This window comes from Mya arenaria, chromosome 6 (assembly GCF_026914265.1).
Source record: "Mya arenaria isolate MELC-2E11 chromosome 6, ASM2691426v1".
Lineage (NCBI taxonomy): Eukaryota > Metazoa > Mollusca > Bivalvia > Myida > Myidae > Mya > Mya arenaria.
Window position 1 is genome coordinate 6,992,045 of NC_069127.1, and position 27,553 is coordinate 7,019,597.

General features: G+C 34.8%; 1 protein-coding gene across 8 annotated transcripts; it reads left to right on the forward strand.

The window, feature by feature from the left end:
* Positions 1–17,241: 17,241 nt before the first annotated feature.
* Positions 17,242–26,782, forward strand: LOC128239219 (uncharacterized). 8 transcript variants are annotated; one of them, XR_008261847.1, is made up of 10 exons: positions 17,242–17,313; positions 17,693–17,720; positions 17,886–17,959; positions 23,451–23,533; positions 24,017–24,058; positions 24,359–24,407; positions 24,563–24,620; positions 24,817–24,990; positions 25,311–25,347; positions 26,322–26,782. XR_008261847.1 is itself a non-coding variant. In XM_052955764.1 (8 exons), exons 3-7 carry the CDS (start codon positions 17,914–17,916, stop codon positions 25,344–25,346), a joined length of 381 nt encoding a protein of 126 aa, XP_052811724.1. In that variant the 5' UTR covers positions 17,242–17,313; positions 17,693–17,720; positions 17,886–17,913; the 3' UTR covers position 25,347; positions 26,322–26,782. The 8 variants fall into 8 exon arrangements, 2 of the variants coding, with proteins under 2 accessions (XP_052811724.1, XP_052811725.1); XR_008261845.1 differs by lacking the exon at positions 24,017–24,058 and adding an exon at positions 24,126–24,196; XR_008261848.1 differs by lacking the exon at positions 24,563–24,620.
* The last annotated feature ends 771 nt before the right edge of the window (positions 26,783–27,553 follow it).

Sequence of the window (27,553 nt, forward strand, 5' to 3'; positions counted from 1 at the left end):
GGCATACAGTGTCTAAGTTAATCATTATCAGTACTCGAGATTTGAGACGGAGTTTTAATTGGGACAGGATTGACATTTTAAATGTCCTTTGTGTAAAATAGTTTCAAACGAACGCAATGGTATTTTGAAAAAATATATGATAACTTTAAAGAGATTCGAGATAAACAGCCAAATAATGTTAACACACAAGTGTTTCTTGTTTGTGATTTTTTGTTTTTATGGTCTATGTCTTTGGCGTTTACCCAGTGAAATTAAACTGGGTTTATGTTTTAACTTTTTGCTAATGAACTTGTTTTTGAAGTTTTCGCATAAATACTGAAATATTAGGTTTACTGTTTATGTTGAATAAGTTTTTTCATCATTCATAGTGTATTTATAAAGTGTATGTTTACCCGACACCACAAAAAGTGAACTTTGGAAGTCTAGGAGGCGAGGTGTCAAATCAATATTCTACAACGTCAGCAATCACTCCGTACGGAAGGGGGCCCAGCACACAAAATACGCAACCAAGACGGCAACTAAAATACGTCAATAATGTTGTATAGTTTACATTGATTTATGCCTTTCATGTAACATTTATGTGGTTCCACAGTGTCGAGGACCATATCTACAACACCACGAGGCACCGTTTATTTCAGAGGATTTGATATAAGATTTAAAACAATTTATGTCAAGTTCTCTTTCGACGACGGTCAAGATTTAAATGTGTATTGCAATTATCATAAAAAACAGGTGGGTTGTTTGGAGATACTTGAAAACAGAGTTGTTATGTTCTTGGCAATTTTTATAACAAGTATTTGATTAATGAGTTGCATTAAAAAGCCCCACTTTTACAATTTTACTTTATGTATAAACAAATAAACTCGCCAAAGGTCTGAATGTCCCTTAAAGCTGCACTTTCACATATATACCATTTTTACAACTTTGTTATTGTTTGCATAAATATCTGCAAACCAATGATATAAGATTGCTGACAAAAAAATCAAATTTTAAAATTCCGTTACTAACGGTTTAAACAAAATGCATAAAACATCATTTTGTGAATTATATATAAAAATCTGCGATCTTTGCGAATTTTTAGCAGCAGTCTTATATAACTGGTTTCCATGGATTTTTGCAAAAATTGGCTCGTTCCAAGACAAAAAATAAAAAAAGTTGTCAAACGTTCAATTTGTGAGAGTTCAGATTTAACGTACCAAAACCTCTAAGAGCGCTACATCTGGTGCTGATTATGGGTCCCCTCTTTTGGTGAGTTTGATTGCTAGGACTGCAGCTGTGACTGGCACTTAGAATCGCTAAGTTGTCTCTCGTCGCATTTCCGTTCTCCACAGTGTCAGTCCATTTAAACTGTATACCACTATGATTACAATTTACTGGAAAGCAAAGAAAACAAACGTCGACAAATTAAAGGCATGTCTCGTCCCATCTGAAAACTGATGCGGTATGTTTCATTGCAGATAGGTTATTACTAAATCCAAAATAACAGGATGTGGTCCAGGATGCCCTCTCTTTATTCAAGATTTGAGAATGCTTCTTCAAATTGATATTTTGTTTATGTATGAGTGATGCACATGAGTCACAGTAGTTATACTTTAAATTAAGTTAAAAATCTGCACTTAGAGAGAAAAAAATTAAATATCTCAGAGAATTTTGCTTGCGGACTTCCGGCCGGATGCAGCATAGATTCCGTTAAAAATAAACGGTTAAAACTTCCAAAACGTGAGTGAATTTACTTAGTAGAAAATCGACATACATTTTTATTGTTTAAATAAATTGAGTGTGAACTGAATTTTAAGGAAATTTACAGTTTTCATGTACGTGAAATGCTTGAAATAGCATATTTTCCAACTTAAGGTTTTTTTCTGTTTGCATTGAATGTATAAGGAAATACATTAGTATGACCTGCAAGGTTTCATGGATAGCAGTTCCATTGCAGCCAGAGACTAAATACAATACGTTATTGTGGATGGGCTACGGTGATACACAAAAGAGGGATATTATCCAAATGGCAATGTTGATTTAAACACAGCTTGAAAAGCTACGATTTTATTGGATTTGAGTGGCTAACAAATCGCGATACAAAGCTCGTTAGCACATATCGCCAGCACGGAGGCGTAGGGTGACATTTCTGCAAAGAAAATACATCATTGATGATACAGAATGATTTCCAAACCGCCTAGCCTAGCTTACCCAGATAGCCTGGGGGTCAAAATGAATAAACATTGAAAAATATAATTCAAAATGGATTGTTATTTTATATGAAGAATCTGTTCAACAACATATATTTAAAGTAATTATTGCAATGAGCCGATAAACACAATACACTTACAGCCTATATGTTGCATTTTTAAAGTTGCACTGTGATACTACATCAAGAGAGGCAAGTACGATATCCTTCTAGCTTAAGCCTGCAAAAAGTGTCTGTGATACAGCTATGTATCGGGATGTGTTCTGGGAAACAGATCAGGAGATTATATGGTCTTAACTACACCACAACAGTAGTACATCGGCAATTATATGCAACAGTTGATTTGAAGCATTTTTTACCACTGCATTTAGAGTAATGCCATGGAACAATAAATACATTGTAAGACTGTTATCGATATTGTACATTAATTCAGCTATGATGTTTTGTTTTTAATAGACCTACCACGTTACTGGTACATGTAGAATACTTTTATATTTCATGGATTGTTGCCATAAGCGCATTTGTTTGTCAATACGCCGAATTTCTGGATACGGCGAAAAAACATAAAGGTTACCTTAAATTATTAATAGTCTTTACTGTCGGTCCATATTAGGCCATATGGCCTCCATGATGTGCAATATTTCGTTTGTGTCTTACTATAAACGAGACATTGCATAAGTTTCAGAAAGTGTCAATTATAAATTCCAAAATGGTATATCTTGAATATATAAATTCGTCTAAGAAATAATTCCATAACGGGCAACAACCAGGGTGCAACGAATAACAACAATGTCATCAAAAGTTAGTGAATTATGAGGACGGTCTAAAGGATTGTCCAGGTTCATATTTTATGACACTCCACTCGATTAGAATAAATACGCATACAATACACCATAATCCATTTTTAACTGATATTATCTCAACCTTTCTTGGATGAGAACCCTCAAACCAGTCAAATCACATATCATTTTTAGGGTGCAGGAAGAAGGGCGCGAACCTTAGTTACGCCCTCTTGTAACGTAAACACGTTGAACCGCCCGTGAAAGTTTTGTTATTGTCACTGTTAAATTGTAATTTTTGAACACTCAATACAAAGAAGACATGTGTTACACAAATGCCGATCAAAATGTGTTTACATGCTTTTATGAATTCGCATTCATATTCGATTATTTAAACAATTACTAAATTCGTTTACACAAATCATAAAATAATGCTTTCGAGCAATATTTATTTTGCCTCGACCTTTGATATCAGATCACTAAAGTTTTGAACGATTATAGCTCAAAAAATAGTATATATGTTGAATGTAGCGGACCCAATGTTAAAAGAATTTGCGTTTAAATATCAAACAATCAAAAGTAGAAAAAAAACTCAAAAGCAAACTAATTTGAAGTATAATGAGAATCATGTGACCTTCCTGTTTAACATAAAGTTTACAATTATTCACGTGCATTTAGTCCTTTTACCCACTAATTTATACAGAAGATGCTATGCCGGTGGTTGTATTGGTCGCCGTGTTGTCTCAAGCTAGCTCTTCTATAGTGTCATGCTCTCTTATTCATAAGAACGAGTTCTAACGAGTCCCATATATGATCATTATTACAAATAAGGAAAACTATAGGGACAAGCCCGGAAACAAACACTTTGCAATAATCCTTTTTAATGCACAAGTACAATCCAACAAACACTTTTCGAGAGAAATAAACGCGTAGAATGAATAAACACATAGCATAAACTACTTCAGGTAACAGAAGTTTACGGAAAGTACATTCTTGTTCTTCATACACTACTAATATTAACAGTAAATTGCAACCAAATACTTGCCAACGTAAGTGTCATTTGATAAACAGATCTCACATGTAGTTGCAATTAAATAAAGAAAATATGAACGCCTTTATGGGAAACAATCCCATTAAGTTAAAAAAGGCTTGCATTACATTATCGCCCAGGCTCGTTTAATATTGTTTATATTAAATGGCATCTTATGTAAGATCTTTAATATGAACAATGACACTTTAATTAATAATATTCTTATCTTAACGCTGACGTAATATGTTTTACAAGAAAAGGGCTTTCGTATACATATTGTCTCAACAAAAAGTGTCATGGACAAACTGTCCAATCCAGGGGTTGCCAAATTGCAGTGAATAGTTTCTTATTATCTCTGCGATGTGTCTAAGGAAACTGATATTGCTGTGGAATAATATCCATAGAAATTAATTCCAAACACGCGGCTGCTATATTGAACGCAAAGCAATAACAATAAATCTAGATGGGGATTATTGTTCTAACTGAATGCAATCTGTGTGGTCACAATAGAGAAAAAACAAAAAGTGCATATTGCTGTGGACAAACTGTTCTTCATAACCGAACAAACGACACTGTTTTCAATTGACAGTATCTGACACAGTACTCAAAATATTGAGTTGGCGGTTTTCATTTGAAGCTCGTGTTTAAATGGTCATTCTGCTTTCAACGTGCATATTTATGTGAAAAAATAAGCAGTTCATTTTTAAATTCAGCATGAGTTATATGTATGACTTATAACACACCACGTAATCTGAAACATATCATTGCAGTATGCTAATAGATGATCAACCTCAATTTCTGTATGAAAACAAACGAGTTTGCTCCATTAGACAGGTTGTGTGGATAATGTAAAACACCACTTGAATGTAATACACTAACAACTTATGGATGTCTAACATACAAATATTGTTATTTCACTAAAAGTCAAATGCTGATTGTTGTTATTGACTTTACTCAATTAGTTATAGAAATATAACACATAGAAAACACACAGCTCCTTTGCAAACAAACAGTTTCTTTGCTGTTATAAGCGAAGTTACGTCAAAGTGAACATAACTCTCTAAAGTTCCGTTCTTCTGCCAAGTGCCGAAAGAAAGGCTGATATGAGAATTAGCACACCTGAAATGGCGAGGCTCATAAGCTTATAGTTCTTAGAAGTACTCATGTAACGGTTTTTTAAATAACCACGCACGTGCAAACGTTCACAAGCACACACGAAATAGCCGAAAAACATTCACAAATAGTTTTAAAAGGGCACCCAAGCTCTTAATGTAAAAGCTCAGCTTGTGAATTGTTGTCTCTGGCAATAAACACACGCAAGTTGATGGAGTCGTTTGTTATGTTGTAAATACTGAAGCTTCCAAAATCCATGACACGGTAAATTTCGTTGTATTTCTTAAACTGTCTAATCGATGGCATTCGATGCTTTTTTTATAAACAACATAGCTGGTTTTCAGTCTTTAATAATGCTCAAAATCGTGTGTTCCGTTAAATAGCTGAATGCACATTCAATTGCCCATACATCATGATCCGCTGATAAAAGTATAAACACATCATATACAATGACACACAATTGATAGTTGGAATTAATTTAAAATCACCTATCATAAATAAAGTTGCATGTATCACTGCTTATTTAATACAAGACTATTTGAATTAACCTTTGTTTTCATCAATTGCCTCACAAATGTTAAAATGTTGTTTAATCGTTTTACAGGATACACAAACACTTTTACTTACAAATACAAACTATAATGCTGATCAATTGTTGTTGTTTTTCTACGGTCATTCAAATTTCTTCAAGCTGTAAATTGTAAGGTGAATGCTACGAAAACATATCAACTGCCTGTTCATTCCGGGAATACTAGTCATATATCACATTTTAGAGCCTCAATCCGACTACTGGCAGTTCGCCTGCATTTGGCATGGCCGGTATATTGCCATTCTCGTTCGCAATAGCCACCAAAGGATATAAACATTACTAAGTAGTAAGCATTAACTTTACATTAACTTTCAGAATCATTGTTTGGCGCCTCCGTGAGAACAATAATCAATCTGGTTAGAGTCAAGATTACATTAGGTTCAATATATCCAGAACATTTCCTCCGGGCTATTATAATTCAATCCTTTCTTTTTTATTACATTTTTTTAATCTCTCGCTTAAACATTTAATGTTTCTTGCTATAGATGAATTGATTTAATGCTTTCAATGATTTGATTATCTATTTTCTCAAGTTTTGATTAATTGTTGTATTCTCTTTTTGCATTCAAACAATTGTAAAATTGACATCGACTGTAGATGAATCTAATTTGCAATCACAAAATAACGTCAATCATGGTTTTCCAAAAAGTTTAGCTTATAAAACAAGCCAAAAAATGCAAGAATATGAACTTCTTGATCTTTTAACATAATAACCTATTTGATTTTATTTATGAGTAATTAATTAAATAACATTTTAATCCTGATGTTGTTTATATTTAAATTATTGAGTATACAGTGTAGCTTAACATATGACCATTTAAGTGAAGTACATGGATGTATATTTTTGGCTCTTATTCAAATCAGATGTTACAACGATCATTTCCGAAAATATTTGATGTAAAAACCCATCGGAACTTCTTAACCAAAAGGAATTTGCAATGACCCAAGTTTATGGACCGTTAAAACGTATGAAACGCTAAAAAAATCAGCCCTTGAAGTTTTCAATATTTGACGAAGGGATTATTCATATATGTAAACTGGTATATTTTGATAAATTGTTTTTAAGTTGTTGAAAGAAACCGTTTTGCCAATAGTATAATATAATAAAATAATAGTTCAACACTAAACACATGAGGTCGTGTATGAATGCAGTGTCTCTTGCTAGCTGGACGCTGTCATCGGCCGATGTCTCGATATATAATGTTATCATCGAGATGGAAGCGACCGATAAATATCAGACGACAATTTCAATCCAAGGCCTCTGCTCTCTAAGTGGTCGTTTGGAGACGACGTTTGATCACACTAGAGGTTAGAGACATAAGTACCATTGTAAGAACATTACGGGAGGCGTTCGAGATGTGTTGGGAGTGCATCAAGTAGCCGGTGGATTATGTATCATATTGCAGGAGGTTCAATGGCATATGGGTTGACTTTGACAAGACATCATATCATCAATTTGGGCATTTCGACAATATTGTTTGTATTACAGTATATTAGAGAAGACCTTTCAAAACGTTTCCAGCAGCAACGCGATTTCGTGGTTTAAGAGACAACGCAGCCACTTCACGTTTAATTGACGTTTCAAACATAAAGCAAACTTCAGTTCAATTCATATACTTAAAATAATGACGTAAACAGTTCAAAGTCGCTGCTTATTCAAGTCGGGGTTGATGCGTAACATTACAAAAACAAATTTAATTGGACAAAACTGCATTGTTATCGGTCTTACCACTTCCATTTCGATCGAAGATCGCTAAAATATTTTATATAAACGTTAAGATTCTTAGTCGATACGCAAGCAGAAGCTCACCCTATTTTACTATTTTTTTTAATTTAATGTCTCCTTCTTACTTTTCGTCCATGATACCATCCCGTGTTTGAAATACAACCATATATCATCCTTGTAACTCGTTAAATATCCGCAACATCACATGCACTTCTTAGCTGTTATCCAACTCTTGTCTTACCTCTTCTAGCCCTTCCAGCCTTCAAACACAATCTGAACAAAACAAACAAAACTGTTCCTAAGTTTTATGACGATGGTGATCGGTAGTCGCTACACATGTATTTTAGCTCTCTAAAAGCACTTAGTCTCAATAAGTCAAAGATAGTTTGAATTGGAAGTTCAGGGAAAGTTCCGACACATATCAATATTTCGTTCCCTGTCCACTGTTCCGGGCTTCAAGAACAAGCCAACTTGGCAAGTTACATATCTCCAGGCCGAAAATACTTCAACTCCTTCTATTCGGCTTAAAAAGGGCAAATAGACCAACATATTTAGTCTGTGCTATAACATATTTGAACAAACCTGACGTCTATCAACAACTTTTACATGTCATTTCTCTCTTCTGCTTATTCACAAATATTATCTATCATTTACTCAATTGCATATCCCCGTTACAATTTGCAATACGATTCATAATTGCAGTCATTTATTTAAAGCTAGCCAATATTGTTAATTCAATACACGAATAAGTTTCCATTTTAAGGGCCTTCCACAATACAAGTGGGTGGGGAAGGCAAAAAATAAAATGTTTTAAAGGTTCATGTTTTTTAAGTCCTGAAAACACCTATTGCAATGTAGAATGCCCTTAAAGCAGCTTGTAAGAATGACGGAAACAAGGCATTGAAATAACGTAAAGTTTTCTTAACAATTCTGACATTTCATTTCGACCAACATTATGCATATTCTATCTAATTTATCTCACTTATACTGGATGAAATATGCATAATGTTTGTAGTTCTTATCTTGAATTGTTTCTCTAGTCAAATGCTGTTTAAAACAATTCATGTTTTGCATACCTATGATAATCGTAAGTTGTTTGAAACCACGGATTTAATCCACTCCATTGGTTAAACAAACCTGGACATGATGGGTTCCCTTTTCTAATAATCTCTTTTCTAATTATAGGGTAATCGCTCTAATTAAAACCGTTTAGCATATAATGTACCTTTCACATTATGATACAATGACCAGTATAAGTATAAATATGAAATGTTCCACATCTGAGACGAATAGATTTCCTTGACAACGCACCTTGTATCATGTGCACTTGTTATAAAGGTCAACGTTACCATCCCTACTGAAACCAAGGTCGTTGCAAGAAATAAATCGGAAAGTCAACATAGCAAATGACGCCTCGCCTTAATCTCTTTTCAATTGTCGTAGCTTCGTTACCGTTATTGTCAACAAATTGGCATATAGCGGAATGAGATTAAAATATTTTAACTATCAATTTAAGAGCTGTCAAAGTCAGCACTTTCACAACATTATGTGGATTCTGAACCATCAAGCTAAACTTGGATTCAGACAAAGTGCGTGGTAATGTATGATTGTGCTTATAGAGAAGTATTTATTCCATATGTAGACAAACTCATAAAACTGTTAATGATGGCTCAGAAATGGCGGCATACAAAAGGTTTTTGAGAGGATATATTAAGTGATCCAATATAACGTTTTTTATACAAACGGATGGAAACAGAAAACATATCGAAAGAAGTTGTAAGCGTACGTAGATTTTACCGGAAGCACCGGGATCCAAAAAAATACAGAAATTCTTTTATTTTATTCTAATTTTAAAACTCTTTCTCAACTCATTTTACCTCTTACCGCAAAACCTGAATCAAAATATTATATGTTTAAATCGTTTTAAAAGTGCAGCATTACATAGATAATGATTTTTTCTTAAAAATGGACAATATTTTATATAAAAAAATATGCTAGAGCCAAAATTGTACTTGTGTCCAATTTATAATTGTTAAACATTTACTCAAATACGTTTTGTGCTTTTTAAAAAGAATCTGATTTTTTTAGCGAAAGTAAAACATTTATATTTGCCTTCCGAGTTCAAAAATAGGAACGACACTTTGTGAAATCGACAGAAACTATCAGTCAATTAATGTCGCAGACAATTTAGGTCAAAATGTATTTTTTTCTATTAAGAGATTATTTAACAAATACAAACGCGCATTATACAAATCACACTATTGTAACTACATGTATCTCTTAATGCAACAATGGTGATGAGTAGGAGCTTTTCTTCGAACTTACAACTGATTGTTGTGCGTCTGATGTCTTCAATAAGATTGTTCTTAGGTATATCACTTTTGTACCTTAGGTGTATCGCCTTTGTTCCTTTATAGGTATTAAAATAATTTGAAATTGTTTGTTAATTCGCCCCCTTACGTTTATTCTTCATTTTGTTAAAACATCACCATGCTTACCCGTTAAATGAATTTAATACAGCATTCCCCAACAGTACGTATTTTATTTTCTCGTACAAAGAGTTTTTGTCAAAATGTTATCAGTTGTCATACACAAATAGAAATGTTGCCGTAAAGTATGCAGCCTTTTTTATAAATGTCCCCAGGATAAAAAGAAAGAGCTTAAATTACGCCCAAGTCAGGCTCGGAAAACGATTCGTTAAAACATCTGCAACCATAATGGTATTATGTTCCGCGGCAATCGCCTTCTGCTTAATTTCATATTCTATGTTTGCATGATCGGTCCATCGCATTATTCCTCGTCTCGTTAAAGCCCTAACCACACGACTTGGAGAGTTGAATGCTCTTTGGGAATTGCGTGCAACTTCATTTCAGATAGTGGGCTGCAATCGCACGAGACCACTTGCATTCAATCATTGCATGCCAAACCCATCGCAAGGAAACTAGGCGCTGATAGTCCTATGAGAAGTTTGGGATAAAAGGCGGAGCTAGTGGGTCAACGTTTGGCGTGCAAACAATGTGCCAGCACACAGAAATGCGTTACATGCAGACGAGATTTGTAGAAATACGCACCACTTCATAACTTCACCATATGACATAAAGTATTACTATGTCTTCAAATTTCATGTTTAATTATGAGTGTGTGTACATATATTTACATATATTTTGTAGATGTAAACACGGTCATTAAGATAATGCATTAAATATGCATGCGACTAAATTTCTTTCTTGTTTTTACATTCAATAATTCAGGCTTAAAGCTTTTTGCATAAATATTAAGAATAGCTGCAAGAAATATTGTAGATTTCTGTTGACTGTATGCATTGTTTATCCTTTGAGGTATACCAATATTGCTGTGGTACTATTCGATCGACGGTATTTATGCTTGTTGGATTGTAAATTAACTCAATCAAGAGTTGTCACTGTAAGTGACGAATGCCCCCGAATTGTTACTTAAGTATGATTGAAAGGTCATTTAGAAGGGGGGAAATAGTAAAATGTGAGTATAAAGGAAGGATTTTTTATGAACAAATGAAAAATATAAAAACACTAATTACCTCTCATTGATGTTAAGAGTAACCAGAGAGGTACACATTGTCAAGACGAGGAATCGAATACATGAGTTAGTGTGTAAAAATACTAGTAAATCCCTTCTCTGTGAGCATCTGCCATATTCGTAGAATTGAACGGACAATCGCATGTTTGTTGAAACCACCAATTAGAGGTAGCGACACGCGTCTTGGTATGTCAAATACAAATTATTTTAAAAGCTACTCATGCAAATGAAAATTGCAGCCCGGACAACATCATCCATACTCTATGTCCGTCCTTATATGCAACATCATATATCGTAAACAAATCCTACATGTGATCTTCGTGCAACGTCGTCATGGTATTTCGAGCACGTGTGAAAAGTTATTTGAAATTTGTCAATTCAAGAGAAAGTTACATCCCGGACACGATCACCTATTCTCTTTGTCCTTATATGAAACATTCTTTAGAACACACAGTGTGACCTTGACCTTAGAGTTTAGAACACGGGTTTTCTTCGCGACATGTAGTCTTGGTATGTCGAACAGATGTGGCAACTTATTTTCAAATATGTCAATACAAGCGTAAGTCACAGTCCGGACACGAAAACAATGAGCTGGACGCACGAACGGCCGGATGGACGTTGCAATTTCAGTATGACAAACTTCAGGCTTCCTATACATTTGCTTGTCGAGTTAATTAATATGTGTATTATATGATCTAATATAGAAAAAAATCATGCTTCATCAGCTTTGCTGATGCCCGAATAACACGAAACCATGCAGTTGAATGCATACTAAGTAATAGTAAAATGCCATGAAGTAAATCCTTAATGATAAAGAATGGGCGGAATGAGCGTAACGAATGAGCCCCTCATAACCATTATGATATAACTTCGGGTCATCTAACTGACTTAGAGAACAATCTCAATGGTTGATACATTGTCAACACAAAATCTGACGCAGGGATTTGTATTGGATGATTGGCAGTATGCGGACATTTAAACACGCGCGAAAGTTGAAATTCTTCATGTCTAGTAATTAATAATTGCCTATGTTTAATTTCGATAGATATCATATTTCATTTCAAAATGAAGGTTGTATTTTAAGACGATATCCAGGAATAATCCAAAAATAGATACTGTACTTGAAACGAAAATTTAACACATGTTAGATTCAAAAATAGGTGTTGGTTATAACTCGAAAGAAACAACGTATAGCATGTGATAAACTAATTTGTTTTCAGGCAGATCAGGTACCGAGAAATTGTAGTTAATAGGGTTCCTTTTCAGCGGTCAGCAAGAATGATTTTAGCCATATGCGTCTTACACACCTAGGTAGGTAGTAGCCCTTTACAATGTATTTTTATCAAAGCGCGAATGCGCTGAAAGACTATCTGCGGTCAAATATGTGGGAGTTACAAATTTTATTTGAACAAAGGGAATGGGCAAAGGGCACATAGATAAAAGTGAAAACTGCGCCGAGGGCCAAGAGCGCTTGTGCCCACATTGGGCGAGGAAACAAACATATCTATATCTATTTTATGGCGTGTGGTTTCATTTTGTTTATGAAAAATCACTTCAATCGCGTTATCCACCATCCTCATGTATTTAAGGTCACAATGCATGCCCCTTTCAATCGTTTCTAAATATTGTTCGTTGCTTTGATGAGATATCATACGAAAGGAAAGTATAATACATCATATATATTATTTCCTTTTAATATGAACAAACACGTTTTGTTTTAGGAAAATCATTTTTTTTTTACAAACAACTTCAGCAATATTTTTTTTCAAAATGCACAGCTTTTCACTTCAGTCGACGTATCCCCAATCCCCAATTTAAGGTTATAGCGCATGTCCCTTTCAATCGCTTCTAAAGATTTTTCGGTGCTTTATATAATAATAATAATAATAATAATAATAATAATAATAATAATAATAATAATAATAATAATAAATCTTTATTTTAAGAAGGTAACACATTATGACATAATTACAGTGTCAGCTATCAAACACCATATTTTCAATATGGCCTTCTAAAACAAAAACATAATGACATCTTTACACAAATCACACATGTATACATACTTTTATTCATATATCATCAAATACGATAAACAAAAAGTCATATAAAGCATAAATGCATAATTAAACATGTTAATTATGGTAAACACATGTATTCAATTCATGTATACCATCATTCAAATAGCAAAAAGGATAAAATAAATCATTATAGAAGAAGATGGTTTATTTCATATCCAAAAAGCCATACGGCCCATGAGGACAAACACAATATTTACAAATATTTACAATGTTATATACACATACATGCTTTGGAGAAGGCACACACAAAACAACAAAAAATAAATATTTAAACAATCCTCTAAAGAAAACAATGTTACTTTATAAATAGTAAGTTGTCTAACATCGCCAATTCAATCTTATTATTATAGTATTATATGCGTCAGACTTGAAATTATAACAAAATCACTTAAAAGAGATTTCAGTATGGCACTATTTTATGATGAGTGCATGCTTAGAACTATAACAGTCATCATATGAGGCAGTAATGAATAATAAACCGTGGTAAACACACGAATTTCAAGCTCTTACCGACAAACACCCAATTTATTTTACAATAAGTGAGAAATATAATAATGAATATAACGTTTAAACAAATTGTTTAAATATATTCAGTCGGAGTTCAAGTTTACAGTCAACTGTTAACGATGTGATTGTTAATCCATCAAAGCTGCCATCCAAATCAAATTGGAAAAGCCACGTTAAGACCTTAGTTTACCAGTTTGAAGAGAGCGAGTGGAACTCGCGTGTGCTTTGTGATGACAGTTTTCAATATTTTAGGGTTCTTCACCCAAACGTCCGTCCATGTATAGTATACAAAGTGTGTTTTCACAGCGGATACAGATGTATAATGAACACTATTGCAAGACATTGGTGCCGCAGTGTCAAACTCCAGCAAAACATTTGCTTTCAATGTTCTTTTCCAATGACAGATGTGCTAGTACATAGTGTACATGTATGCGTTGCGACATCGACATTACGCACGTCATTTATAAGTGACATTCATGTTTTTGGGACGCAATTCTTTGCAGACTTATTGCATCTAGATGGAACTTTCTGTTTACTAAGACTCCTCGGTGCTCCTATCTTACCACTGTTGAATGAAGAGGAAAACCTTGTTTTCCTCAAACGATCATTTAAGTTCATCTTCGACTGTGTTAAAGTTCCCCTTTAGGGAAGGTAATGCGTAGGGCACGCAGGACATGTTGCTGACGTTTATAGAAATATATATACATATGTAAATGTATGTACCTGACCGAACGCAAAAGCTGTACACATAATTTGTTAACTACATGTATGCTGCATTGTGCATCACCATGTGTTTTTATTTAAACATTATGTAACCCTTCCATTTATAATATGTTTATTGTAACAATTTGTACATAACTTGTATATCTTCAGTAATTGAGGAAATAAAGAAGATAGATGGATAGACGTGCATACTGTTATATGAAAAGGAATCCTTAAGATCATTTGTTCTAGGCAACATATTGCAAATAAGGTCCTTTTTTGAAATTGATCTAAGAGTAAACTAGTATTCATCATTTGAAAATGTTAACAGATCTGACATGTATGTTGGTACCATATCATGTATGGTTTTATATACAAGTACGGCAGTATGATAGTTACATCGATCTTAAGAGTAAACCATTTTAACTCGTGCAACTGTCCAAAAGATGACGATGGTCTTTTTTAATATTATTCTTTCCTCTCTTCTTTGTAGAATGTCTATTTTATTTACATTTGAACCATTGCCTTTGCCCAAATATGACAACAGTAATCGAATAACGGAAGTATATATGAGTTATAGAACATATTTTTCATCTCATCAGTCAGATAATAAGTAACTTTTTTTAATAAGGAAAATTTTGAATTTACTTTTTTCCAGACAAATTCTGTCTGTGAATGTCACTTGAGATTGTTATCAATGTAAATACCAAGAAGTTTTTTGGCATTTACATTTTCTAATGAAGTTCCGTTTATTATAAGATGCAAGTTTGATGCTCGTTTCGTTTTAAATGATATTCCAATAACCATGCATTTGGATTTAATTGGATGCAATAACATACTATTTACCTTGCACCATTTTTCTATGCAATTTAGATTAATTTGAAGCTTATGTTCGATTTCTAAGCAACGTTTGCCACTGTCTACATCTCTAATCCACGCATCTATTAAACTAGACAATGCGGTAATACAGGAATGGTTTTCCCTAAACCCTGATTATTTACTAAATAAAACATTAGTTTCTTGAATGTAAGACTGAAGTTGCTAAGCTACGTGTCTTTTAAAGATCTTAGATATTGTAGGTGATATTGAAATAGGTCGATAATTGTTTGGGTCCTCTTTAGAACCTGTCTTAAATAATGGTAACACTCGTGCAGTTTTTAATTTATCAGGAAATATTCCTTTCCTGATACTATTATATATGATGGAGGCAAATGTTGGTGTTATTATATCCCTACATTGTTTTATAATCTTTGGACCGATTCCGTCGAAACCGGAAGATTTATGTAAATCAAGTTTATCTATAATACGTTTTACTTCTAAGGGAGTTATGTATTCTAAACAAACTTTTTTATATCCGAGTTTTATATCAAGTGATTTTTTAAGGCATCAAAGTTTTCATGTCTAAACGGTATTTTTTCAAGTATACTTGAAATGTTTATGAAATGATTATTTAATTCATTAATTATGTTTAATTTTCCGTTGAAAACTTTATCTTCTACAACCAATTGGGTTGGTAAGTTTATTTTATCACAGTTACTTTGATTAGATACCATACGATAGGCAAGTTTTATGAACATACAAGTTTTAGTTCTTTAAGGAAAATGATTTTATTTTACAATAATTCCTTTCAAAATGCAGAGCTTATCAGATGGTCGTTTTCCAGCGGTGAGGACAAACATGTGGTCAGTTAATGTATGTGGAAACTATTTTTAGATTATACTCGGTCTGTTAATGTATGTAGAAGCTATTTTATAATAATCGGAAATTGTCTGTTCTAAGAATGAGAATATGATTGTGCCGTTTCAAGTTTTATCGATAAACTCACTAAAGTATGCATAACTCACTGTCGTATCAGGGCATGTGTGCTAAAATAAATTGAAAGTCTAATGTCTAAAACTATGCCAAGAATACACCTGAACGAAGCTTTTATGCAAAAAAAATGAACACATCTTATTAGAAAAATATACGCCTAAAAGTCGTAAAATGAATAGAGCTTTGTTATTGTACAGCAGGCAAATCATAGTATGTGATGCATTAGTAACGCGAAACCCGAGATACAACTATTTTGTCATTCAGACAATCATTTTTGTTTCTTATCTCATAAAAGTAATATCAAAAATACACCATTACAAAAAAAAGCGTGCTAGAGGGTCACGCCAGGTTGTAATAACAAACCCTGCAGGCGATGGGACAATAATTTCTGGAACATCTTGTGCTAATCTCAGAGTGAATATCATTATCTAACCTTTCTACCAGAGCCTCCATTATCTTGATCCATATTAATCTGATAAATATAGCCATCTAAAAAAAGTAATATTCTGCTAAATATTAAACGCCGGGATACAGAAATACAGCGCGGAAATAGCCGAACAAGCAAGAACTCATACTAGGACCGCAATACAACTAATCTATTTGTATGGCTTCGACGTCATTCTGCTAAACGTAGAGCGCATTGACACAAAAAAAATGGGTTAAAACGACATGAAAAGAAATAGTTCTTCCGATTTTGTGGTCTTAGCACAACCTGCGGGCAGATAGTCTAAAAACCAGTTCATGCAGGATTTGATTTTCCGTTCACTCTATTTTAAAAATATTGGAATTCCATGGCAGTTTCGAAACTGAGGGAAAGATGAACAAGAAATCTTATTAAAAGTGTTTACTGTTAAACATATCCATTAATCAAAAAGACGATTTCTAAGGCAATTCAGTATTTACTATTATGGTTTCAAATAAACAAAAATGCCTATTTGTAATGCCTGGTGTCTTTATATTATTTGATATTTTTTAAAAGGGTCGTAAGTGCTGGAAAGGAAAATGAAAGAACTAGTCAAAGAAATAATAGACAAAATGCATTGGGCCTATAACACATAAAAAAGGTATATTACCGTTAAAATAATGAGAGAGAAAATACATTGTAATAAATTAAGTATGATGTAGTATTGGCCATTTATTACGTATCATCAGTTTCGCGCTGAAAACCGCGATATTTGTTAACTTCTGTGTACTAGATTCACAGGTGTTGCAATACCAGTTATTGGAGCTCAAGGTAAGCTTAGTGTTTGCTTCGTATTTAATTTATAGCGTTCGAAAGAACTCTAATACAGGGTTTAAGATTTCTTGTCATGAAAGCGTGTTTAATATTCATAATTAATATATCTACATAACCTGATATTAACGACATGAATACATAAACCCACATATAAATGAGGTTGAGAAACCGAAAGTAGTAGCACTTCTTATCATTCTTTGCCGTGTTAAATCAAACTCCAGTTGTTCAGTAGTACATGTTAGTTTACTTACAATGGAGTTTGCGTTTCTTCCTTATGTTTTACTAAAGATATTTCACACTATTACCGCAATTAAACGGTTTGTAACCTATTTGAGGGGTTCGAAGTTGTAACTGTCCATTATATAATTTGTTTCAGTTTTCAAGGGTCGACCACAAGTTTTGTGGTAAGCGTTTTATCATCAATAATCATTAGCAAATATATAAAATAACTATGAAAATAGAAAAATAAACCATCAAATATATTTATTTTGTTGTTAAAAATTTAATTTGCTTCCTTGTTATGTACGTGGTCTGGGATCCCAAATTATGTTGTGTTTCTATTTTTATAGATTAAAAATAAACCCGAAAAAACCTAACATGGACAAAACAGAAATGCAGCCGGAATCCCACGCAGCCTGTTCTGGTATTATATTTTAGATATTAAAAAAATATCATTTTAACAGAAGCGAATGGTGTCCGCTCCGGAATACAAGCAGTTTAAATATGAAACTAATATACTTATCCTAACCATGTAGGTTTGAGGACTAAACTTTTACATGTTTTGAGTACTTCTGACTGATCAGTCTTAGTCAGAGCAGTATATGTTCGCCGAGTCTGTCACACCGCCCTACCACTCTTATTTTGATAAATCGGATTCCGGCCACTTTTGGCGGGATCCTGGATAGGTAGAAGGTACACCATTTATCTTACAAATCAAATTGGATTCGGATTCATTAACATAAATAACGTAAATAACAACCATTATCCAAAATAACAGAGATATAGTATCGGAGGAAGGCCCAGAACCCTTCCCCCATAACAGAGATATAGTATCGGAGGAAGGCCCAGAACCCTTCCCCCATAACACAGATATAGTATCGGAGGAAGGCCCAGAACCCTTCCCCCATAACACAGATATAGTATCGGAGGAAGGCCCAGAACCCTTCCCCCATAGCACAGATATAGTATCGGAGGAAGGCCCAGAACCCTTCCCCCATAGCACAGATATAGTATCGGAGGAAGGCCCAGAACCCTTCCCCCATAGCACAGATATAGTATCGGAGGAAGGCCCAGAACCCTTCCCCCATAGCACAGATATAGTATCGGAGGAAGGCCCAGAACCCTTCCCCCATAGCACAGATATAGTATCGGAGGAAGGCCCAGAACCCTTCCCCCATAGCACAGATATAGTATCGGAGGAAGGCCCAGAACCCTTCCCCCATAGCACAGATATAGTATCGGAGGAAGGCCCAGAACCCTTCCCCCATAGCACAGATATAGTATCGGAGGAAGGCCCAGAACCCTTCCCCCATAGCACAGATATAGTATCGGAGGAAGGCCCAGAACCCTTCCCCCATAGCACAGATATAGTATCGGAGGAAGGCCCAGAACCCTTCCCCCATAGCACAGATATAGTATCGGAGGAAGGCCCAGAACCCTTCCCCCATAACACAGATATAGTATCGGAGGAAGGCCCAGAACCCTTCCCCCATAACACAGATATAGTATCGGAGGAAGGCCCAGAACCCTTCCCCCATAACACAGATATAGTATCGGAGGAAGGCCCAGAACCCTTCCCCCATAGCACAGATATAGTATCGGAGGAAGGCCCAGAACCCTTCCCCCATAGCACAGATATAGTATCGGAGGAAGGCCCAGAACCCTTCCCCCATAGCACAGATATAGTATCGGAGGAAGGCCCAGGACCCTTCCCCCATTACACAGATATAGTATCGGAGGAAGGCCCAGGACCCTTCCCCCATTACACAGATATAGTATCGGAGGAAGGCCCAGAACCCTTCCCCCATAACACAGATATAGTATCGGAGGAAGGCCCAGAACCCTTCCCCCATAACACAGATATAGTATCGGAGGAAGGCCCAGAACCCTTCCCCCATAGCACAGATATAGTATCGGAGGAAGGCCCAGAACCCTTCCCCCATAGCACAGATATAGTATCGGAGGAAGGCCCAGAACCCTTCCCCCATAGCACAGATATAGTATCGGAGGAAGGCCCAGAACCCTTCCCCCATAGCACAGATATAGTATCGGAGGAAGGCCCAGAACCCTTCCCCCATAGCACAGATATAGTATCGGAGGAAGGCCCAGAACCCTTCCCCCATAGCACAGATACAGTATCGGAGGAAGGCCCAGAACCCTTCCCCCATAGCACAGATATAGTATCGGAGGAAGGCCCAGAACCCTTCCCCCATGGCACAGATATAGTATCGGAGGAAGGCCCAGAACCCTTCCCCCATGGCACAGATATAGTATCGGAGGAAGGCCCAGAACCCTTCCCCCATAGCACAGATATAGTATCGGAGGAAGGCCCAGAACCCTTCCCCCATAGCACAGATATAGTATCGGAGGAAGGCCCAGAACCCTTCCCCCATAGCACAGATATAGTATCGGAGGAAGGCCCAGAACCCTTCCCCCATAGCACAGATATAGTATCGGAGGAAGGCCCAGAACCCTTCCCCCATAGCACAGATATAGTATCGGAGGAAGGCCCAGAACCCTTCCCCCATAGCACAGATATAGTATCGGAGGAAGGCCCAGAACCCTTCCCCCATAGCACAGATATAGTATCGGAGGAAGGCCCAGAACCCTTCCCCCATAGCACAGATATAGTATCGGAGAAAGGCCCAGAACCCTTCCCCCATAGCACAGATATAGTATCGGAGGAAGGCCCAGAACCCTTCCCCCATAGCACAGATACAGTATCGGAGGAAGGCCCAGGACCCTTCCCCCATAGCACAGATACAGTATCGGAGGAAGGCCCAGGACCCTTCCCCCATAACACAGATATAGTATCGGAGGAAGGCCCAGAACCCTTCCCCCATAGCACAGATATAGTATCGGAGGAAGGCCCAGAACCCTTCCCCCATGGCACAATAGTATCGGAGGAAGGCCCAGAACCCTTCCCCCATGGCACATTTAGAAATATATTTGTTTTGCAAGGGGCATGTTCCATGTATACGATCCTTCCACCTCTAACTTCAATTCAAACGAATTAGCGCTGATCACGTCGATTCAATGTGCAAGTGGTGGTGTTGTTTTCAATTATAAGAGTTGTGTTAATAATTAAAAAGGATATACGTTATTTTAATCAAAGTCAAATACCAGCACTTTGCCAGTTTGCTCAAAACAAAAAGAAGGAAAAACGTAAGAATTATAAGCGGCTTTTATCGATTTTTCTTTAAAGTGACACTCTTATTCAAAATCAATGCATACACATGTATAACAAACATCAATTTTAACTGATAATCCTTTAACTACTTACTAAATAATGCATTGTACAAAATATAATTTCAAAGACTATGGATTGTTTTTCTCCGGGAAATATCTTGCAAATTAGGAGTACCCAACATGTTTTGGGGATGGTATTATCGTCCCTATTTTCAAAGGCGGGAATGTAGAAGAAGCAAAAAATTATCGAGGAATCACACTCATTAATATTATAGCTAAAATTTATTCAACGATATTATTAAATAGGCTCACTAAATGGAGTAACACTAATGAAAAAATAATTGAAAATCAATTCGGATTCCAGAAAGGAAAGTCCACAATTGACTGTGTATTTATACTTCATTCAATAATCGCTAAAACTCTTGCATCAAAAATGAAATTATATTGTTGTTTTATCGATTACGAGAAATGTTTCGATAAAATCTCAAGATCTCATTTATTTCATAAACTTATAACCCAAAATGTTAGCTCATTGTTCGTAAAAGCTATTCAGGCCATGTATAATACTGTAAAAGCCTGTGTTCGATATAAGGAAACGGCGTCCCCCTTTTTTACCTCAAATATTGGAGTAAAACAGGGGGATCCCAGTTCAAGTTTGATGTTTTTATTTTTCGTCAATGACATACTTAATAATATTAATCATAATATAGATGGACTATGCAGTATCAATGATATCAAACTATACTTACTATTATTTGCAGATGATGCAGTTATTTTTGCCAATACACCTATGGCGCTACAATCAATGCTTAATGATATACAATTATATTGCGGCCTTTGGGATTTAAAAGTAAATATACCAAAGACTAAAATAATGATATTTGAGAGGGGAAGAAAAACAAAATATACATTTACATTCAATAATACTAATCTAGATATAGTAGAATCATTCAAATATTTAGGCATAACTTTATTTAAGAATGGAAACTGGAACAGAACGCAGAAACACACCGCTCAACACTCATTATATGCTTTGCATAATTTATTCATCGCAGTCAATCAATTAAAACTAAATACAAAAGAGCAATGCAAGTTGTTTGATAGTCTGGTAGGATCAATATTAAACTATGGATCCGAAATTTTCGGATATTATCCTGCAAAAGATATAGAAATTATTCATTGTAAATTTATGAGAAAGGTTCTTAAAGTAAGAAAAAGTGCAAATTTATCAGCGTTATATGGTGAATTGGGAAGACATCCTATGGAAGTTCAGAGAAAAATAAATATGATACGGTACTGGGTTAAAATATTAAAAAGCAATGATAACTCATTAGTGAAAAATATATACACAATGCTTAAAACCGAAGCAAATTCTAATAACACATTTAATGGATTAAACTGGGCTTTTCAAGTGAAAACAATATTAGATGAAATTGGAATGTCTGACGTCTGGATCGAACAAGATATACAAGTTATACCTTTACAACTAATTAAACAGAGGATAATTGATATATTTATTCAATCGTGGAGTGCAAATGTGAATGGATCCAACAGATTAGCTACATATAGTTGGTATAAAAAAGAATTATTACATGAAAATTATCAAGATCTTATACAGATAGATAAATATAGGATATCATTAACTAAATTTAGAGTCTCATCCCACGACTTACTTATTGAAAAGGGAAGGCATTAAAATATACCTAGAACAGATAGAATTTGTACATATTGCAACATGAATGTCATAGAAAATGAATATCATTTTTTGTTAGTATGCCCGCATTATAATAACCTGCGAAAGGAATATTTTAAAACATATTTTTGTCATTGGCCCACAAAACAAAAATTTATAGATTTGATGTCAGCAAATACAAAGAAAAAGTTAAATTCTCTTGCTAAATTTGTATACCATGCTTTTCTTTTACAATCACGTTTAGAGTAACATATAATAAATATATATGTATGATAATATTAATTCATAAAACAATCTTAATATAACATCCAATTTGTAATTCTCTCTTATGACCTTTCACGTTTGATAATATGTGAAGCATTTTGGCTATGAATGTTGTACATTTAATGCTAAATAAATGTTGTTGTTGTTGTTGTTGTTGTTGTATTTATGGAAAATATTAATTACTGATAACAAGATGGTAACCGTGTATTTAATAGCAGAAAGCGCAAAAATATTAAATGATTGGTGAATGCTAAAAGATTTACTGTGGTCTACTTAAATCTCATAAGGTAGAAATACCGTGTTGTATGATCATTTCTTTCCTTTATAAGACCCATTGTTTTCGACATTTATTAATCCTTTTTGCTATATTAAAACAATATTGTTAATTGTCGTAAATCTTATTTGAGAGTGAGGGTGCATCTTTAACTGCCTTACGCATTGTATGATTTTTAAGCACGAACAACTAGAGTACAAAAGTCATAAAGTGCAACCTAATCATTGACATAACGTGGTAGGCTGCGATTTGCAGAAGCTTACACAATCTACATTCGCATTGTTCGCTCGATCTATTCGCTCTCTCATCATTTATATAATGTATAGGGTATTTGTTTTAAAGGTATTTTTTCATCTGTATATATTTTAATCTTTCTAGTTTGAGCTGGACTTTATAAGTCCAAAGTATAACCTCAAGACTCAATTTTGACAATAAGTCTGTTAGACAAGTTGTATTGCTGTTTTATTGGGTATTGATGATATCCTGATGTTGTAGGTGAGAACGGCAACGTGGTTAACGGAGCCCAGCCTAATGAAGCAGGGATGAACTCCAGCAGCGATCATCTGGTATCAAGGAATGTAAGACATGCGTGTTGTGTGTGCACACATTGTTGACTATTTGGATCATGATTTTGCTTTTGTATTTTCTTACACGATCTAAAATCAAATGTATAGTCAAACTCTTTTTAGCACTCAGATATTTAAGATATAGATCAACACTACCGAAGGCTTTATGGTCAGTCTGGTGGTAGCAGACGTTAAATCGACCGACATGGACCCAAGCTAAACCTCAGATATGTTATTTGATTGGGAATTACCGGATGTATACAATAAAACACCAGGCCTTTATAACATGGGCATTCAAACTGTTTGAAGTATATCCCCAGTCAAGTGTCGTGTAACGCATCCTTTAATACTGCTATCGAAGCATGAACTGTAGCAATCTTAATTTGTATAATAGTTTCATTCTGCTTACCATAAAAAACTATATAATGCTTTATTGTGACTACAACCTACATATTTGCACAGCAACGTTTACAAACGAGGTCATATAATTTCAAGCTCTTTGTTCGGCTCGATTCTTCTACCTTCCACTCCGAGTCGGTATGTTCAGCTGATTGAATTAACAAACGTTATTGTTCATGTTTATTTGTCTTTTTAAATTGTTTAGACTAACGCCTCGGTCCATATACACCCTCGGACTGACTGGCCGGTCCTTATATTGTCAAATGACCATCAGCGGTATGTAATATTTATTAAATATTGACTGGTCACTATAAAATATACAATAAACGGTATTATACTTACTCATACATGGATAAAGTATTAATACGGTTCGGTATGACATGTCTAACATATTCGATAACAATGACTATATTACTAAATATTCTCAGTGTCTTTAAGATAACTAGATTGAACAAGGCGGGTGCTTTTTCAACCAACACCAAACCAGGTATAACATTCCATTTTTCAATTAAACAGAGTTGCAAAAAGTTTGGTTTTGTTTTTAAAAAATCAGCCTTTACCCTGCTATTAACATGACTTGTATGTGCTTATGATTTGCATCTGTCTTTGTTTAGTGTCCCTCTAAATACTTTCTTTCTTCAGTTTTGTTTTGTAGTACATTGGTTGGTGTATGCGGTAGGTCATACATTTAATTGCAAAGGTAAATATTTATTTTATTGTTTACAATGTACTAGAAATTATAATTCCACGTTTACTCCAAAAAAAAATTGATACAAACATTGTTTATCACATTGGTATTATCGCTTTACATTACCTGTACATACTGTAGTCTCATTGTTGGTAAAAACAGTTTTATTATTTATGTATTTAATATGTAATATACTGTTACACTTAAGAACGCCTCTTCATCCGAAAACGATGCCGATGTACTAGTCAAGGCCCTAGTTACGATATTTGACCGTGAATACTCGGAGGCTGAAATCAGGCTAAGCATCAACATATATGAGAAGAGGCGTAAGATGAGGTACAGCAGGGGTCATTCGGAAGAGATCGTGGAAATTATGGATGAGGTATGAATTTGTATGTACGAACTACTATTCAACGACTGCATGAAACAGCGTTTATATCATGTGTTTATCGACAAGTCAGATGCAATTCGAAATGGCAGTTATGAAAAAAAAAAGACAAATTTAATTTTGACATATGGTGTTTGTGTTTCATAGTTTCCGTCACCGGATATGTGGTATTGTTGTTATTGATATAAACTTAAATGTGTTTGCTACTAAAATTATTTCTGCTTTTGTTTTAAGTTATTTTGCAAGTATAACGAGTATAAATAACGTCAAAGCAATGTGTGTATGTAATGTATGCGATTTTGTTTATAATGCAGATGAGAGAAGGCCAGTCCCAACCATCCGGTGTTTAAAGTAAGCACATCTACTTTAACATGCGTGGATTCATCATAATCAATTTGGTTTTTAAATGCACTATTCTTGTCAACATCAGCTTGGAATTTAAGGTAGGGTAATGCATTTGTAATTTGAAAAAAGAACATTGTTTTATGCTAATGTAGTTATAGAAAGGGTTTCCAAGGGGACGAGGTGGCGGTCACATAATTAAATGGTCTTTATACAATGTATTATTCTTGACAGTCATAAATTTGATAGAGAGGTGTTACATTCAAAACAGTTGCCTCTCAAGAGTAAACGCATACCCAGGTGCAACAATTAAGGAATGAATTGCGGGGTAGATGTCATTATCGGGGTATGAACCCAATTGGGCTGGTCAAAGTGTGTGGAGTCTAAAGGTGCGTACTTTGACCAGCATAATTGCGTTTATATCCCTGATAATGATATCAACCCCGCAATTATTCATTCATTACTTATATTGACACCAATTATCCATTCAAGAATTGTTAAAGAAATACTTCATTTCATTTAAGAAAACCAATCATTAATCCTTTCTTACCCATTCTGTAAATAGAACGACCCGACTGTAACCGAAACATGACGTCACAATAACGCGGGAAAAGATCAATCACTTGAAATCACTTTTAAACGTAAAATTAAACACTGGTAACAATACATTTAAAACATAATCATAAAACTTGCTAAATTGTTGATTTATATTTTACGGGAACTGCTGACACAATACAAACAAAAACAGGATCTATAGTTTTCTTGTATATTGTTAAGCGATGAATTGCGATCCGAACATATCCGAAGATGTTGCGTTCATCGATCGAAAAAAGCAATTGTCGAAAGGCAGTTCATTTAAGGAATGGAAGTTGAGGTGTAAATATACGGTCAAGAAAGGATATGTACAATATGTTTGTTTTCGATTTGAGATATAATCGAACATTTTATGTTCCAAAGTGTTATAAAATATGTTTGTTTTTCAGCCATCCAGTAGATATGCAGAGGGTGCGAGCAAAACAGCAACATTAATAAATACTAAGTTAATTCAATTTAAAAATAAATGCGAGATATTTGCATTGGATACCATCTGAAAGTATGGTGATTTATAATGCGTAACAAGTGACTCAAAAGTAATTATAGCTGTATTGTAATTTGTAACAGTAACATACCTCTAAGATGTATATCATTTAACTGTGAATGTTCTACCTGCCCAAATATCAACTAAATAATTTAATGATGCGTTTATCTTTAAATTGTGTTCATTAATAAGATCAAATGCTTGCATTAGAAAAACATGAAAGAAAAGACCAGAACCACTTACTTCAGGAATATGCACATTATTATACCCGAATTAACATTACGAAATACATTGGGTATTTATCTAAAGAAAAGCTATTTATCTGTCCATAGAAAGCTGTTTATTCCCATAAAAATATTAAATTTGTTGTTGTTGTTTTTATATATACATCCGTACTTGAGTTTCTGAACAATAAAAATTGAGTTCATTTGCATGAACCGGTCGACCTTTCGTGTGCTTTGTAGGCAGAGTTTGGCAAGAAAACAACGCTCTGATTGGGCGCTGGTGAATCACCGTGCGAAGTGATCTTACTACGATCTACTTTATTGCTAGATATAGCAGGGCACATGTTCTGTTGAATACCGGCTTGTTTACATGCCTGCTTGATGTTTTAAGAAGAATTTAACTAAAATACATTTATTTCTAGAAATATCATTTGAAAAATGCTTGATAACAAAAGAGCACGCATTGAAAAATAAATAATAAAAACAAATTAAAATCGATGCTGTTTTTACTACGTTTCGTATGCAACAACTGTAAAATCAATCTTGGCTGTTGATTCTGAGTTCGGTGATTTCTTTCTAGTTCAACTGTATGATCCATTATCGGATTGTCAAATTGTCATGTATTTTCGCGAGGTCGAAGAAACGGCTTAATATGGACAATTCGAGAAGACTAGCACTACACAACACCTTAATACCTTTGCAAAAGATAAAAGACAGTAAAAAATGAAATGATGATTTACAATCGATCTTCACGTTTTGTTCCCCTTTGCTGTAAAAATGTTTTGATTCTTATTTTTTATGCATTCATGCAGTATGAAAGCTCGGCCGCGATTATGCATAGTGTCCAAGAATGGCTAGCGCGATTCATGCATATGCAAAATCGCGGCCGAGCGTTCATTCTGCATGAACGCAC